The sequence below is a fragment of the Drosophila takahashii genome, chromosome 3L, assembly GCF_030179915.1.
Source record: "Drosophila takahashii strain IR98-3 E-12201 chromosome 3L, DtakHiC1v2, whole genome shotgun sequence".
NCBI classification, from domain to species: Eukaryota; Metazoa; Arthropoda; class Insecta; order Diptera; family Drosophilidae; genus Drosophila; species Drosophila takahashii.
The window spans coordinates 34513669-34531811 of NC_091680.1; the positions used below are offsets into that span (position 1 = coordinate 34513669).

Consider the following 18143-nt stretch of genomic DNA (forward strand, 5'->3'; position numbering starts at 1 on the left):
TAATTTGTAAAATAAGTTGATTTTATGCCAAAAAAATTGACTTTTTTCCCATAGTGCAGGCTTGGATTTGGGGCAGATGCCACAACTTTACTTACTGACGTTGAGCTTGCCTTTTTGCGTTTGGGCAACTCGCTTAGTAATTTTTTATTACTAAATTGGGAGCAAACGGCATCAAACCCTTCATTGAGCTTTTTAATAGCTCCCGAAAGATTTAAAAGGCCGTCACGAGTCTGCCTCATAAAGCTGGTCATCTCACTTACCAATTTCCTGCAGGACTCACATGCCCACATGAGACCGGAACGCTGCTCAAGAAAGTCTCTAATTCTGCCATTAAATCCTGCACATTTAACATGCATGATCGTTTCGCAGAACCAGCAGAAGATAAAATCTTCATTAGGTGAAGAAGAAAGAATACACTTTTTCATTGAACAGATAAGAACCATTATATGAAAATTAAAGAAAATAAAATAAAATATGAAAAAACCTCAAGTAAATTTGGCACTGGGATCAAATTCCAAAACCGCAAAGACACAAAGCACAAAAAGTAATAGAGCACGAATCACGAATTAAGTCGAAAGCCAGATGGCGCGAGAGAAAAAAAGCTTCTATCGACTGAGCTTGTGGGGCACCAACAACTACAACGCACGAACAATTACAATGTAAAAGCGAGCAAGAGAGAGAGACAATGAGAATAGCACCCAAAAGTCTATTAAAAGTTTAGAGAGGTTCAAAGAGAGTGAAATTACAGTTATAATAGAGAGCGGGAGAGAGAGATGAGAGAAAGAGGGAGAATACAGGATTTTCGGCAAATTAGGAGAGTGCAAATTACACTAACAAAGCAACGATATTAAACAAATCTAATGGAAAAGTTAAAATAAACTATAACCACGTACCCGTTAACCCGTTATTTAAAAACACTAAGACACTTGCAAAAAGATCACGAAATAAACAAAATCTCAGAGCACAATGGTAAACACAACCGTTCACAAGCGACGCTAAATCTTCTCCTATTGAAAATACCCGTCGAATAAGGGGTCATATGATAAAATCCGACACTCCGTTCAAAAGTTATACCAAAGAGTATACATTATATAGAGAGGGCATAACTCTGACTTTCTGTTCAAACTGTTGTCGGCAAGGGGAAAAGGGGGAAAGGGCTTGTTCTATTTTTAGAATTCGTTTATTGAGTACACAATGCATAAGTGTAAGTGGGCTTTGTGTGTATGTGTGCGAGAACGTGGCAACACATTTTCGACAAAATTTCATTTTTGTAATTTTGATAATCGAGGGCCAACAACTTTTAAAAGTCGAATAGGGTTTTCTGTCAAATACTTTCAACTCGGTCTATGGTCGTGCTAGTTAAAGCGTTGATCAGCGATGTCGATGCGTGTTCGATCCCCGCAAAGGGCAGACGATTTCTAATATTGTTTTTTTTTTTTATGTCTCGAAATATATATTTTTTATTTTATTTAAGCTAAAAAATAATTAATGAATATAAAAAAGTTTAATTTTTAAAATAAGAAAAGAGTGCAACAGGACTAAAAAATCAAAACATTTTAGTTCGCGAAAATATTTTTTGAATATCTATCTATTTAGGTGTAGGGTCTTGCAAAAAAAATAAAAATTTTTAATATAGTTTTTCTTGTAGATTAACATCTTAAGATTATACAAAAAAGTTTTAAGTCAATCAAAAAGAACTTTGGAAGTTAGGATAAAAAAATAATTTTTGATTTTGAACGGCTTAATAAAATATTTAAAGTAAGAAAATAAAAAATAAAACTTCCCAGGGGGCGGGTTTTTTCTATTCTTTAATCGAAATGTAAAAGCAGAATGGAAATTCGTCAATTTTTGGCGGAGATACAGTGAACACCGCAAAACGTCTTTTTTTTAAGTGCTCTATACGTGTTTTACATGTGAAATGTTTTTCTCGAAAGCACGTTTTTTAAAGTCCGTGTTCATCGGCATTTCTAATCGGCTCAACCGATCGTTTTTAAATTTGTCGCATATTTTTCTGCATAAAAAAAACCCGCCCTCAGGGAAGCGTTTTTTTTTTTAAACTTTAAATATTTTTTTAATCATTTTTGGCGGTGGTAAAGAAATTAGTCGATGTTATTTAAATAAGACTCTATAATATACAAAAGGTTTGAATGAAATCCATCTTACCAGTTTTTATAGAATAAATCGCAAAGCTAGTTTATTTTTAAATGCCAAAGACCCTACCCTAATAATAGTGTTACCCTTTGATGGTCAAAAGGTAACTACACAAACAAGTGTTGCCATCTTAAGCAAGCCGTTTAGCCGCTAGGGCCACAAACTATACTTTTCACTTAACTATTCTTTACCCTTTTTCCCCTATATCGATAGTTCGTTGTCTAAATTTATGAACATAATCTGGTAACACTAAAATGGAATCCTTATATTTGTATTTTAATAAATGCTCGCCATCGGAAGAGTCATCATCATCAACATCAAACGATGAGCTCGAACTTAAAAAAAAATTTTGTCAAATCCGGCATAAAATGTTGCATTACTAAGTGCAAAAAATCTTGGCGTCATTTTCCTAACTTAAAATTTTTTAAATTTCCCTCTTCTGAATTAATTTTGGGACAGATATGGAGGGAAAAATGTAATATTAGGCATGCGGATTACGACAAAGACTTAAGAATTTGCGAAAACCATTTTTCTGACTCCTTTATTGGGAAACGATATTTAAAAAAGGAAGCAGTTCCTACCTTAGAATTGGAAGACTTATCTCAAGATGAACCTGACCATTTTGGTGAACCTCTGGATGAACCACAAATTACAGATTCCATATGCAGAAATTGTAAAAAAATTGGGCTATCTAATCGTTTTTATCAAAAAAGGTGCTCTATGTTGCTAAGAAAAATACGATTTCTTAAATCAAAACTTCAGCGAAAAAGGCAGGTTGAGGGACTGAGAAACGAAAAAAATCCTAAGCGATTGGTTGATGCTATTGATTCGGTTAAGAACATAAGTAACGAATCAAAAACATTTTGCAAATTACTTGTAAGTAGTCGACCAAGAGAATATTCCTCCGATGTAAAATTCTTGGCTCAAAACATTTATTATACGTCGCAATCATCCTATTCATTTTTAAGGGATAAATTGAAATTAAATTTACCTCATATAAAAACCGTAAATCGATGGGCTCCACTTAAGTTTCTTCAACCTGGATTCAAAAATAGCTCGTATGAATTAATCAAAAAAATGTGCTTAGATTTAAAAAGTAAAAATGAAACCGATGTGGTCATTTTAATGGATGAAATGGCTCTTAGTAAAGAATTACGGTATAACCAGAGCTTAGATTTAATTGATGGATTTGAATGCAACGGCTTTGGAAGATATAAAAAAATTGCTAACGAGACATGCGTATTTTTGATCAAATCCATCTTTTCAAGTTGGTCTACAATTTTGAACTATTTTGTTTCAGAAAATGGGTTGAATTCAAATTTACTTTGCGACATTATTAAAGAAAATATTAATATTCTAAATACTTTTGATATTAAGGTAAAAGCCATTGTATGTGACCAGGGTTCTTTGAACCGCAGTTGTTTCACCAAACTTGGAGCAACAAAAGAAAACCCGCTTTTTTTAATAGGAAACCGGAAAATTTTTTGTATTTACGATTTTCCGCATTTAATTAAATCATTAAGAAATGGACTTCTGACATGTGACCTTTATACGCCAGACGGGCAGGTTAGTTTTCAAGTTATTAAAGAATTGTGGGAAAAAGAAGATCAGCAAAAAACAAAAATGTGTCCAAAACTAACAAGAAAACACATTTTTCCTAACTCTTTTGAAAAAATGAGGGTTAAGTATGCGACTCAATTATTTAGCAAAACAACAAAAGCGGCTATAAAATCTATTTGTGACACTGTTAAATTTAAGACAGTCTCAAATGATATTGCTATATCGACAGCATCGTTTGTAGAAAAGGTAGATAAAATTTTTGATTGCATGAACAGTGGCACCTTATATGGCGACAACTTGTATCGCTCTGCTATACAGCTAAACAGCGAATCATTTTCCTTTATCAAGTATTTTCTAAGTTATCTTAAAAATGTTAAGTTTGTAGACTCGAAAAAACGAGTACATTTTTTAGATGGTATGGAACTATCTTTAAAATCTGTAATTTTACTGTCCGAAGACCTATTGAAGGATAGTTCGAAATTTTTTTTAATGACAAAGTCATTAAATCAAGATTGTTTGGAGAATACGTTTGCCGTTTTAAGGCAAAAAGGAGGTAATAATAACAATCCGTCTGTAGCAGAGCTTAATGTGACTATAGCAAGAATAATGACTTGCAAAATTATTAAATCTAGCTCATCTTCCAACTGCGAGGCTACTGAAATTGTAGATCCTACTCCGTGCGTGATTCTACCAAATCAGGACCTTGAAGAGGACAGTCAATTTGATATAAAAACCTCAGATGACATAGCTCAAGTTTGTGAAAAAGAGCATATTAATAATATGGCTGAAGACTTTTTTGGATCTACGAACTTTAATTTGCAATTAGTATCAGAAAGATATTTTATAGGATATGTTGCATTTAAAATACTTCCTCTATTGGATTGTAAAAAATGTTCCACAGAATTAAGAAAGCCTGATGAAGTCATATCAGCTCCAAGTGAAATATTTATATTTCACAAAAACTACCACTCCGATACGGACTTTGGAAACCTTGTAGCTCCATCGCAAGTATTAATGGAAGCCTCTTCGAAGCACATATCTATCTTCTATAAAATTTTTGAGAGTCAGCCGGACATATATCTCAGAAGTATGCAAAAGGTCTACGCCAGAGTACTTCTCTGGGGATTGCAGAGATCATAAGCTTAAACTTCTAGATTTTCTTTTATTAGTGCTAATTAGAAAGCACTGTATTTGGGGCCTTGAAAAATGCAGCAAAAGCAAAAAAAAATTAAAAATTATTGGAGGAAAATAATTTTATTTGTAACCTAAAAAACATAGGAACAAAAATACATTCCAAAATAAAAATTAAAAATACTTTAAAAAAAACCAAAAAAATTACAAAATAGGAAAAAACAAAAAAAATACAAAATAGAAAAAATCAACAAAAAAATTACAAAATAGAAAAACAAAACCCTCTTAGAAACCAAAAAAAAAAAAAAAAAAGTTACCCCTCGCAAAAATCGAAATTCTACAACGGGATTCGATCCCCGTACCGCTTAGATTGGTAGTCAGATGTCTTATCCACTGGGCCAAATGGCAAGCAGTGCTGGGGCCGACTAGATTCCAAGTAGAATCGAGCAGTGCGGGTTCTACTGTTAAAATGCGGGTTCCACCGCTAGAACCCGCCATACGACAGACTCCTTTGTATGACATGTCCTCTCTATATATATATACTCTTTGGTTATACCCAAAATAAGATTTTCTTCTTCTTCCCAAAATGAAAATTTAATTCTGTTTGTCAGTTTGTCCAAAACATGTTTTCTAAGTTCTGAAAATTTGATATGACGTTCATCACATCGCTATAAAAAACTTTTGTTCTACCACTTTTGGAAAAACCGGCTAGTTTAGCAGGAAAACAGCTATAAATAGCTAAAATTCGGAAAGCCGTAACTTATATACTACTAAAGATACAGACTGTGCTGCATCTCGTTTGAAAGGTATTTTTAAATGCTATAAACGCTTTCTATATGCAATTTGTGTAAATGTAATAGTTAAAAAGATATGAACAAAAAAAATTTTTTAAACTTTTTTTAGCTTTTTTTTTAATTTTCTTAAAATATATATCATGTTAATGTAAAAAATCACGTTTAAAAGTTATTAAGAAACGAAAATAGCCACTCTTGCCAGCTCAGAACAACTAACGCTTCCTGAGCATTGAATTTTGTACGTGGGTGTCCAAACTGTATTTTGGGGTCATGGAATCAGTTAATTTGCATTAAACAGTTCCATTTAGGTATCTTTTGTTCTACGACTTTTGGAAAAACCGCTACTTTAGCGGGAAAAAAGCTAAAAATAGCTAAATTTCGTTAGTTTGTAAGTTCTACACTACTAAAGGTACAGACATGTGCTAAACCTCGTTTAAAAGGTATTTTGAAAAACTTCAACGCCTTTTTAACTTAATTCGTTTAAATACAATAGTTTTAAAATTATGATGTGTTATGAACCTAGTTGGTCCTGCGTGATATTTCGGGTTCTCCAAGCTAGCTCAGCTGTTCAGGGCCGTGGTTCCCCGAACCCTGCCCGATCACACACTCACAGAAATCAACGCCGGACTCACATTTATATGAAACCGACGTTATACAACACCATCCTCTGCACCGTAACATAATAACTCACCTTTAAATTCAAATTCCCTACACACGAACTGGACTACTGGTATTTGACCTGGTCTGGACCATCCTGTTGGACTGGAGGTCACATGCTCATCCCTCCCGACCTTGCGAACTGCTTTGAGCAAACTTATTCCGCAGCCGCCCCTAATTTTCCTGATCCTCCTTACTGTTTCCTACATACCCATCCTTACGTGGCTTCTCCTCCCATTCAATTAACTCTACTCCATATTTACTGCCATAACTTAACGTTTATTATACAAAATCATGAGATACATTTAGGGTTTACCTTTGAACCCTATTCGCCAAATCCCTTCTTTACGACTCTCTTTTACGCTTGTTCCTAATCCTACCGTAAGAGCTCTCAAGGTGGAAACTTTTCACTTAAGCACAGATATTTAAATTAACAAAATTTGGGACAACATAACTGGCACTGGTTCAGAGATCCCTTTAAGGAAAATACTTTTGTAACCCACTTTTTAAGATGTACATTGTATGTGTAAATAGGGATGTAGATAGTATGGGTATAAAAATGTAGATAACATATAAATGTAGATAATATAAGTAAATTGACAAGGAATAATTGGTTGGTGAATAAATAAATGAAATAAATAAATAAATGGAGATAATAAATAGCACGAATAATTGAATAAATAAAATAATAAATAAGACGAACAAGACAATATAAAAACAAAATTTCAATTGTACTAAAACTAATAATAAAAAAAAATGGACTGAAGCCGAAAGGCTCCCGTTGCCGCCACTTGGAAGGCGTGTCGGTCTTCCACGACGAAAAAAAATCAATTTTACTCCTGATGCTGGCCAGGGAAATCTTCACGCCAGATAATAAGTCCTGGTTTCTGGTTTTTTCCGTATTTGATGACCGAACTATTTCTTTAATTTAATTTGGTGTCACTGGCGCGCTGCTGCTGCTCGAATTAGATTTGCAAATATTTTATAAATAATTTAACCCGCCTTTTCACTCTTAGACGTATGCAATCTTTTTTTTGCACGTGCAACGCGAGACTTGGAAAAATTTGTGTGAGCGCAGCAGACGTAACGCCCTTGACCGTGACTTTCGTTCTGATCAGCCTATTCCCTATTCCCTACCGTCAACCCGAATTCCGGGTCTCCGTTATTCGAATTTTCCGGGTCAACGGCCGGATAACATTCGGGTGACCAGGTCAAGCCAGTCCTATTTCTGGTATTTAAGCAACCCTGCTTTTTCCCAGAGATTGCCATCGATAAGCCGGGTGACCACCCTGCGCCCACATTCGATATTAGTATCGATAGGCCGGCCACAACAACCACACTGACAATGAACAACAAAATCAAAACAAAAGAACTAAAACAAGAGAATTGGCAGTGAAAAACTGGCCACAAACCCGGATAATTTCAACCCACGGATTTGCGACCACGCAGGACAACGAAGCACCTTCTTAAGCGCCCAACGAGAGAAAACGCCCACAGCTACCGGATTAACTCTGGCCACAATGGATGCGCATTAATCCGGACGGATGATCTGCCCTGTGTCCTGGCCTGTGTTACAGGTGAGCGGTGAAGTCACCATCTCCAGTACGAGTTTTATGCTCCTTTTCTCTTCTAGATCCTCTTCGTTGGTCGCTAGTTCCTCCTGGTTTTAGGTTGCCTCTTTACATGTCCCTTTTAGGATATCTCGGACTCCTCACCCTATTGTTTCAAGTCCTTGACATGAAATGTTCCACACAGTTTTCCGGTCAGGTCCTCGATTTCGTACATGTGGTTGCCCACTGGCTTCCGTATCCTGCATTTAACAAACTTTCTGGCAAATTTTGCATTGAAGTTCTTCCCGAAGTCACTTTGAGCAAAGTTCCTCCTAAAAACTTCTTGCCCTGGCCTAAACGTCACTTGCCGCTTGCTTCGGTTGTAATACCGTGCACTGGTTTCATGTGCTCCATGCATATTCTTTCGGATTGACTCACGCAACAATGCAAACCTGTCTCCCTGTCCCAGATTGTTGATTTCGCTGTCCTCTAGAGCATGCAGCTTCCGTGCCAATAGATAATCCGCTCCATTAGTGAACATATGCTGCCCAAACAGCGCAAAATATGGCGTGGTACCGGTGGCCTGATGAATTGAACTTCTGAGCGCTGTTTCTATCTCTGGCAGGTATAGGTCCCAATCACGGTGATCTTCCTCCAAAACCGCTCTGATTGCGTTCAGGACTGATTGGTTCACCCGTTCAGCCGCATTTGACTGAGGAGAGTAAACGACCGTCTTTGTGTGTCTAATTCCATAACTCTGCATTATTTTTTTTTGCCACAAATTGCTTTCCATTGTCCGAATGAAGAGTCTCCGGCACGCCAAATATATGGAAGATTTCCCCAGTCAAAAACTTCACTACTGCAGCTGTTGTAGCCTCTCGCATGGCTTTAAGGAAGACAAACTTCGAAAAATGATCTACCACAATAAATATGTATGAGTGACCACTTCTTGAACGAGGATACTTCCCTAAAAAATCTATATACAGCTTTTGGAAAGGTCGATATGTCACTGTCTCCTCTCCTAGCCCTGGCCTAGGTGGTCTGTTTGTGGCCTTCGTTTCTTTGAAAACTTGGCAACTTCGGATAAACCGCCTGACTTCCGTAACCATTCCCGGCCAGTAAAAACGTCGTCTCAAGTCAAACAGCGTTTTCGCGACCCCTCCATGAGCTCGATTGGGTGGAGAATGAGCTTGCTCAATCAGAGTTGTGCTCAGTGCCACTGGGATCCAAAGCTTCCAGCTGTTCTCCTCCGCCTCTGATTCCCCGTTGCGTGCCTGCGTCCGTTTGAATATAAATCCGTCGACTACTTTTACGTCCGGTAATTTATCCGAATTGGCCTCTACATCCTCCCTCAATTCCTTGTATTCCGGTGATTCAAACTCTGTCGTCTCAAAACCCAGGATTCCGTCATTCTCCTCAGCCTCCACTTCCTCTACTACCCGAGAGAGCATATCAGCCACGACATTTTCTGAGCCCTTGCGGTGCTCAATAAGGAAATCAAACGCCTGAAACTTCAAGGACCATCTTGCCAGCCTGCCACTCAGATCCTTCAATGACATAAGCCATTTTAGGCTAGAGTGATCCGTTATAACTGTGAATGGCATCATCTTTATATACGGCCGGAAACGTTTCACTGCCAAGACAGCCGCAAAACATTCCTTTTCCGTCACACTGTATTTCGCCTGACATGGGTTTAACTTTTGAGAAAAGAACGCAATAGGCTTTTCTCCGCCATCCTCCTCCATTTGAAACAGTACGGCCCCTACTCCAAAGTCTGAGGCATCACATTGTACATAAAACCGTTTTGAAAAGTCCGGGTGTCGTAGCACTGGTGCTGTTATTAGCGCAGTTTTTAATGCCTCCATCGCCTTACTGACCGCCCACTCGTCGATTCGGACATCCACTAAGCGCTGCAAGTCCACTTTTATCTGCTCCTGTGAGGTTAAAATCAACTGCTGTAGTTCCCCTCTGGTGAAAGAGCCGCGAGCTGCCTCATTTTCGGCGCTATATTGCTCCGCTATTGGGTCTAGCTGGATGTTTGAATAGGTTCCATAAGGTGTAGATGCAGCGTCCAGATTCAAGCTCCTTGGAAAAATTCCTCTTTGTTGTGCGCTAAGTCGATTTCTATCCTCCATTCTCTCCCGCCCTTGTTCTTGCTCTAAATTCTCTTCTTGATCGCTCATTGTAGACAAACGGGTACCGCCCATGGGTTTTCAAAATCGAGTTAAACCCAAAACAATAAAAAAAAAATGACTCGTATAGAATACAAAAAAGAAACTAATTCAGCTTCAATTATTGACGGAATTCCTATCAATTTATTCACAAATAAATGGGAGAAGGAAGTCCACTAAATTCCGGATGAAGGAGTAAAAAAGAATCAATACTAACCTACCAAATACCAATAAGTAGCCATTTCCTATTAAACACAACAAAACACTTGGTTTCGTCGACTGTTTAAATCATCAATTTTAATTGATGACTCATAGTCAAGAAATCCCAAATCTTTACCCAATTCTAATTACTTTTCCTTTCTCTTAGGTATAATCTCTTTCCCAATCCGGAAGCTACTTCCTCCCTTATTGTGAGAGCAAAGGACATCCGGTTACACCTCGACCGCAGCAGAACATTGGACTAATATTTGACCATGAACTGGACGTCGGATGCTGGAGAGTTATTTTACGGAAAGGAAACAAATAGAATTAGTTATGACATTTAGTTTTACATTTGCGTTACATTTTTAATCTATTTTTGTATCTTCTGACCAGTTTAATTAAACTAATTTATTTTTTTAAAAGATATATCTCCCACTTTCATCCTTACAACAAGACGCAATGTTTTATATATTTGCCTAACTAAATCCGTCTTTTGTCTGTCCGCCAAGCGTCTACGCATACTGTTAACAATTTTCTTTTGCACAGTGTCGGAGTTGGCCATTTTCGCTTTCACCGATCGCAATAGATCCTCGAAATTATATCTTGACCTAGTCATCGGTTTCTGCCATATCCTGTCCTTGTCTTGTCTATGTATTTTATACTTCTTATTCTAACTACTTATAGCTATATCACCGATCTATATCACAGTTGAGGAATTATCACACAATATCACAACGATCGCAAATCTACACTGGTCTTGTGCCGAGTGGGTGACGCCGCTGTGAGCTAGAGATAATTGCTCAAGGATATATGAACCTTGATAAGTTAATATCTTTATTTACATCCTGGTCTTTGATTCCTGTTCAATACCGAGCAGTCTCGCGAGCAACTGCTCTGTCCAAAAAGGATTTCTTAAAGCAGGCGTAATTTGTATTTTTTTTTTGTTTTTCTACTGTGGAGTTCACAGTGCTGCCGTTTAAATTGGGCGCCATCTGTTATGAACCTTGTTGGTCCTGCGTGATATTTCGGGTTCTCCAAGCTAGCTCAGCTGTTCAGGGCCGTGGTTCCCCGAACCCTGCCCGATCACACACTCACAGAAATCAACGCCGGACTCACATTTATATGAAACCGACGTTATACAACACCATCCTCTGCACCGTAACATAATAACTCACCTTTAAATTCAAATTCCCTACACACGAACTGGACTACTGGTATTTGACCTGGTCTGGACCATCCTGTTGGACTGGAGGTCACATGCTCATCCCTCCCGACCTTGCGAACTGCTTTGAGCAAACTTATTCCGCAGCCGCCCCTAATTTTCCTGATCCTCCTTACTGTTTCCTACATACCCATCCTTACGTGGCTTCTCCTCCCATTCAATTAACTCTACTCCATATTTACTGCCATAACTTAACGTTTATTATACAAAATCATGAGATACATTTAGGGTTTACCTTTGAACCCTATTCGCCAAATCCCTTCTTTACGACTCTCTTTTACGCTTGTTCCTAATCCTACCGTAAGAGCTCTCAAGGTGGAAACTTTTCACTTAAGCACAGATATTTAAATTAACAAAATTTGGGACAACATAACTGGCACTGGTTCAGAGATCCCCTTAAGGAAAATACTTTTGTAACCCACTTTTTAAGATGTACATTGTATGTGTAAATAGGGATGTAGATAGTATGGGTATAAAAATGTAGATAACATATAAATGTAGATAATATAAGTAAATTGACAAGGAATAATTGGTTGGTGAATAAATAAATGAAATAAATAAATAAATGGAGATAATAAATAGCACGAATAATTGAATAAATAAAATAATAAATAAGACGAACAAGACAATATAAAAACAAAATTTCAATTGTACTAAAACTAATAATAAAAAAAAATGGACTGAAGCCGAAAGGCTCCCGTTGCCGCCACTTGGAAGGCGTGTCGGTCTTCCACGACGAAAAAAAATCAATTTTACTCCTGATGCTGGCCAGGGAAATCTTCACGCCAGATAATAAGTCCTGGTTTCTGGTTTTTTCCGTATTTGATGACCGAACTATTTCTTTAATTTAATTTGGTGTCACTGGCGCGCTGCTGCTGCTCGAATTAGATTTGCAAATATTTTATAAATAATTTAACCCGCCTTTTCACTCTTAGACGTATGCAATCTTTTTTTTGCACGTGCAACGCGAGACTTGGAAAAATTTGTGTGAGCGCAGCAGACGTAACGCCCTTGACCGTGACTTTCGTTCTGATCAGCCTATTCCCTATTCCCTACCGTCAACCCGAATTCCGGGTCTCCGTTATTCGAATTTTCCGGGTCAACGGCCGGATAACATTCGGGTGACCAGGTCAAGCCAGTCCTATTTCTGGTATTTAAGCAACCCTGCTTTTTCCCAGAGATTGCCATCGATAAGCCGGGTGACCACCCTGCGCCCACATTCGATATTAGTATCGATAGGCCGGCCACAACAACCACACTGACAATGAACAACAAAATCAAAACAAAAGAACTAAAACAAGAGAATTGGCAGTGAAAAACTGGCCACAAACCCGGATAATTTCAACCCACGGATTTGCGACCACGCAGGACAACGAAGCACCTTCTTAAGCGCCCAACGAGAGAAAACGCCCACAGCTACCGGATTAACTCTGGCCACAATGGATGCGCATTAATCCGGACGGATGATCTGCCCTGTGTCCTGGCCTGTGTTACAGGTGAGCGGTGAAGTCACCATCTCCAGTACGAGTTTTATGCTCCTTTTCTCTTCTAGATCCTCTTCGTTGGTCGCTAGTTCCTCCTGGTTTTAGGTTGCCTCTTTACATGTCCCTTTTAGGATATCTCGGACTCCTCACCCTATTGTTTCAAGTCCTTGACATGAAATGTTCCACACAGTTTTCCGGTCAGGTCCTCGATTTCGTACATGTGGTTGCCCACTGGCTTCCGTATCCTGCATTTAACAAACTTTCTGGCAAATTTTGCATTGAAGTTCTTCCCGAAGTCACTTTGAGCAAAGTTCCTCCTAAAAACTTCTTGCCCTGGCCTAAACGTCACTTGCCGCTTGCTTCGGTTGTAATACCGTGCACTGGTTTCATGTGCTCCATGCATATTCTTTCGGATTGACTCACGCAACAATGCAAACCTGTCTCCCTGTCCCAGATTGTTGATTTCGCTGTCCTCTAGAGCATGCAGCTTCCGTGCCAATAGATAATCCGCTCCATTAGTGAACATATGCTGCCCAAACAGCGCAAAATATGGCGTGGTACCGGTGGCCTGATGAATTGAACTTCTGAGCGCTGTTTCTATCTCTGGCAGGTATAGGTCCCAATCACGGTGATCTTCCTCCAAAACCGCTCTGATTGCGTTCAGGACTGATTGGTTCACCCGTTCAGCCGCATTTGACTGAGGAGAGTAAACGACCGTCTTTGTGTGTCTAATTCCATAACTCTGCATTATTTTTTTTTGCCACAAATTGCTTTCCATTGTCCGAATGAAGAGTCTCCGGCACGCCAAATATATGGAAGATTTCCCCAGTCAAAAACTTCACTACTGCAGCTGTTGTAGCCTCTCGCATGGCTTTAAGGAAGACAAACTTCGAAAAATGATCTACCACAATAAATATGTATGAGTGACCACTTCTTGAACGAGGATACTTCCCTAAAAAATCTATATACAGCTTTTGGAAAGGTCGATATGTCACTGTCTCCTCTCCTAGCCCTGGCCTAGGTGGTCTGTTTGTGGCCTTCGTTTCTTTGCAAACTTGGCAACTTCGGATAAACCGCCTGACTTCCGTAACCATTCCCGGCCAGTAAAAACGTCGTCTCAAGTCAAACAGCGTTTTCGCGACCCCTCCATGAGCTCGATTGGGTGGAGAATGAGCTTGCTCAATCAGAGTTGTGCTCAGTGCCACTGGGATCCAAAGCTTCCAGCTGTTCTCCTCCGCCTCTGATTCCCCGTTGCGTGCCTGCGTCCGTTTGAATATAAATCCGTCGACTACTTTTACGTCCGGTAATTTATCCGAATTGGCCTCTACATCCTCCCTCAATTCCTTGTATTCCGGTGATTCAAACTCTGTCGTCTCAAAACCCAGGATTCCGTCATTCTCCTCAGCCTCCACTTCCTCTACTACCCGAGAGAGCATATCAGCCACGACATTTTCTGAGCCCTTGCGGTGCTCAATAAGGAAATCAAACGCCTGAAACTTCAAGGACCATCTTGCCAGCCTGCCACTCAGATCCTTCAATGACATAAGCCATTTTAGGCTAGAGTGATCCGTTATAACTGTGAATGGCATCATCTTTATATACGGCCGGAAACGTTTCACTGCCAAGACAGCCGCAAAACATTCCTTTTCCGTCACACTGTATTTCGCCTGACATGGGTTTAACTTTTGAGAAAAGAACGCAATAGGCTTTTCTCCGCCATCCTCCTCCATTTGAAACAGTACGGCCCCTACTCCAAAGTCTGAGGCATCACATTGTACATAAAACCGTTTTGAAAATTCCGGGTGTCGTAGCACTGGTGCTGTTATTAGCGCAGTTTTTAATGCCTCCATCGCCTTACTGACCGCCCACTCGTCGATTCGGACATCCACTAAGCGCTGCAAGTCCACTTTTATCTGCTCCTGTGAGGTTAAAATCAACTGCTGTAGTTCCCCTCTGGTGAAAGAGCCGCGAGCTGCCTCATTTTCGGCGCTATATTGCTCCGCTATTGGGTCTAGCTGGATGTTTGAATAGGTTCCATAAGGTGTAGATGCAGCGTCCAGATTCAAGCTCCTTGGAAAAATTCCTCTTTGTTGTGCGCTAAGTCGATTTCTATCCTCCATTCTCTCCCGCCCTTGTTCTTGCTCTAAATTCTCTTCTTGATCGCTCATTGTAGACAAACGGGTACCGCCCATGGGTTTTCAAAATCGAGTTAAACCCAAAACAATAAAAAAAAAAATGACTCGTATAGAATACAAAAAAGAAACTAATTCAGCTTCAATTATTGACGGAATTCCTATCAATTTATTCACAAATAAATTGGAGAAGGAAGTCCACTAAATTCCGGATGAAGGAGTAAAAAAGAATCAATACTAACCTACCAAATACCAATAAGTAGCCATTTCCTATTAAACACAACAAAACACTTGGTTTCGTCGACTGTTTAAATCATCAATTTTAATTGATGACTCATAGTCAAGAAATCCCAAATCTTTACCCAATTCTAATTACTTTTCCTTTCTCTTAGGTATAATCTCTTTCCCAATCCGGAAGCTACTTCCTCCCTTATTGTGAGAGCAAAGGACATCCGGTTACACCTCGACCGCAGCAGAACATTGGACTAATATTTGACCATGAACTGGACGTCGGATGCTGGAGAGTTATTTTACGGAAAGGAAACAAATAGAATTAGTTATGACATTTAGTTTTACATTTGCGTTACATTTTTAATCTATTTTTGTATCTTCTGACCAGTTTAATTAAACTAATTTATTTTTTTAAAAGATATATCTCCCACTTTCATCCTTACAACAAGACGCAATGTTTTATATATTTGCCTAACTAAATCCGTCTTTTGTCTGTCCGCCAAGCGTCTACGCATACTGTTAACAATTTTCTTTTGCACAGTGTCGGAGTTGGCCATTTTCGCTTTCACCGATCGCAATAGATCCTCGAAATTATATCTTGACCTAGTCATCGGTTTCTGCCATATCCTGTCCTTGTCTTGTCTATGTATTTTATACTTCTTATTCTAACTACTTATAGCTATATCACCGATCTATATCACAGTTGAGGAATTATCACACAATATCACAACGATCGCAAATCTACACTGGTCCTGTGCCGAGTGGGTGACGCCGCTGTGAGCTAGAGATAATTGCTCAAGGATATATGAACCTTGATAAGTTAATATCTTTATTTACATCCTGGTCTTTGATTCCTGTTCAATACCGAGCAGTCTCGCGAGCAACTGCTCTGTCCAAAAAGGATTTCTTAAAGCAGGCGTAATTTGTATTTTTTTTTTGTTTTTCTACTGTGGAGTTCACAGTGCTGCCGTTTAAATTGGGCGCCATCTGTTATGAACCTTGTTGGTCCTGCGTGATATTTCGGGTTCTCCAAGCTAGCTCAGCTGTTCAGGGCCGTGGTTCCCCGAACCCTGCCCGATCACACACTCACAGAAATCAACGCCGGACTCACATTTATATGAAACCGACGTTATACAACACCATCCTCTGCACCGTAACATAATAACTCACCTTTAAATTCAAATTCCCTACACACGAACTGGACTACTGGTATTTGACCTGGTCTGGACCATCCTGTTGGACTGGAGGTCACATGCTCATCCCTCCCGACCTTGCGAACTGCTTTGAGCAAACTTATTCCGCAGCCGCCCCTAATTTTCCTGATCCTCCTTACTGTTTCCTACATACCCATCCTTACGTGGCTTCTCCTACCATTCAATTAACTCTACTCCATATTTACTGCCATAACTTAACGTTTATTATACAAAATCATGAGATACATTTAGGGTTTACTGTTGTGTTCTCGTTGAGTTCTATTTCAGACTGCTTTATTGTATGGAAAGCTTACAGAGTTGCCAGATTCTTAAAGTACTAACAGAGTATAGAATGGAGGAATAGAAAACAGATATTCGGTTGACAATATATAACACATCTCCTCCTTTAATTAGGAACGAATAGGATTTTTAGGTTTTCGGAAATCCTTGGGCTTAAAACGATTTACTTCTTGGCGAACACGACTACTTTGGCGAACAGGAATGCCGGATGAAAGTCGTGCTGTTTGTTTTTGCCTTTGTTGTTGGTTAGATGATGTGGAGCTCTCAGGTGGCTCAGGTTCAGGATCACGTTGCTGAACGGCTGGCGGAGTTACCGGTTGATCTTCTTGCAGTGGTGGTTGATCTTGTTGCTGTGGTGATTGATTTGAAGATGTTTGCGGAATATCCGGGACCCACCAGAACTCTGGAGGTTTTTCAATGGAGCTGCTTGCTGTCAATTTCGGTTTTAGCTTGTTGAAATGGCGCTTGATATAACCATTTGCGGTGCGAACCATGAAAAGCATTTTTCCAATTGGACGGTCGATAAAACCTTCAATCCACTTTTCTCCCCTTGCATAATTACGAGCGTAGACCATTTGATTTGAGACGTACTTGGTAACCGATTGCTTGGCTTCGACAGGCTGCTCGAAAAGTTGACTTAGTACGGTACGGACTGGACGACCATGGATTAACTCTGCGGGAGATTTTCCGTAGGAATTGGGAGTGAACCTGTAAGAAGCAAGATATTTAGTAACTGCTACTCGGACTGGTAAAGACGGTATTAAGGTTTTTCTTGACTGAGAATTTAAACGTCTGAACAAAACGCTCTGCTAATCCATTGGATGCCGGATGGAACGGTGCTGTGGTTATGTGTTTTATTCCATGAAGTGTGCAGAATTCCTCGAAGGCGTCAGCCGTAAGCTGCGGACCGTTGTCGCTGACCATGGTTTTTGGATATCCTTCGATGGCGAATATCGATGATAGTGCAGCGATCGTGTTAGCGGTTGTAGTGGACGACATTTGAACTACAAATGGGAACTGCTAGTAAGCGTCTACGCAGATTAGCCACATGGAATCGAATATTGGGCCGGCGAAGTCGATATGAATTCGCTCCCACGCTGTTGTTGCTGAAGGCCAACTCTGATACTCTTTTGGAGGAGCAGGATTGTTGCTTTTGCAGATGCTGCATGACTGAGCAAGGTTTTTAATATCTGCGTCGATCGTAGGCCACCAAACATGTTGTCTAGCTAACTGCTTCATTCGAACAATGCCCCAACGTCCTTCGTGTAACAGCTTCAGGATATGCGCTTGAAGTGTTACTGGGATTACTACACGACTGGCATCTGTGTGTAGGCAAAGCAATTTTTTGTTGATCGTGAGGGCAAAT

At 39.5% G+C, this 18143-nt stretch overlaps 1 protein-coding gene and 1 long non-coding RNA gene across 5 annotated transcripts in view; one reads left to right on the forward strand and one right to left on the reverse strand.

Moving 5' to 3' along the window:
• Nucleotides 1-18143, reverse strand: part of LOC138912833 (uncharacterized) — a 216800-nt gene that overhangs the window by 119770 nt on the left and 78887 nt on the right. The window contains exon 3 of one of the 4 annotated variants that reach the window (XM_070214305.1): nucleotides 16325-17485. The exons of the other annotated variants lie outside the window; for them this stretch is intronic. Within the exon in view, the coding sequence (XP_070070406.1) occupies nucleotides 17445-17485 (41 nt within the window). The 3' untranslated portion in view covers nucleotides 16325-17444. Of the gene's footprint in view, nucleotides 1-16324; nucleotides 17486-18143 lie in introns of those variants that run through there. 4 annotated transcript variants of the gene reach the window in all.
• On the forward strand, nucleotides 12480-15701 carry LOC138912834 (uncharacterized). Its single transcript, XR_011418401.1, has 2 exons — nucleotides 12480-12933; nucleotides 15446-15701. It is a non-coding gene; the product is annotated as an uncharacterized lncRNA (long non-coding RNA).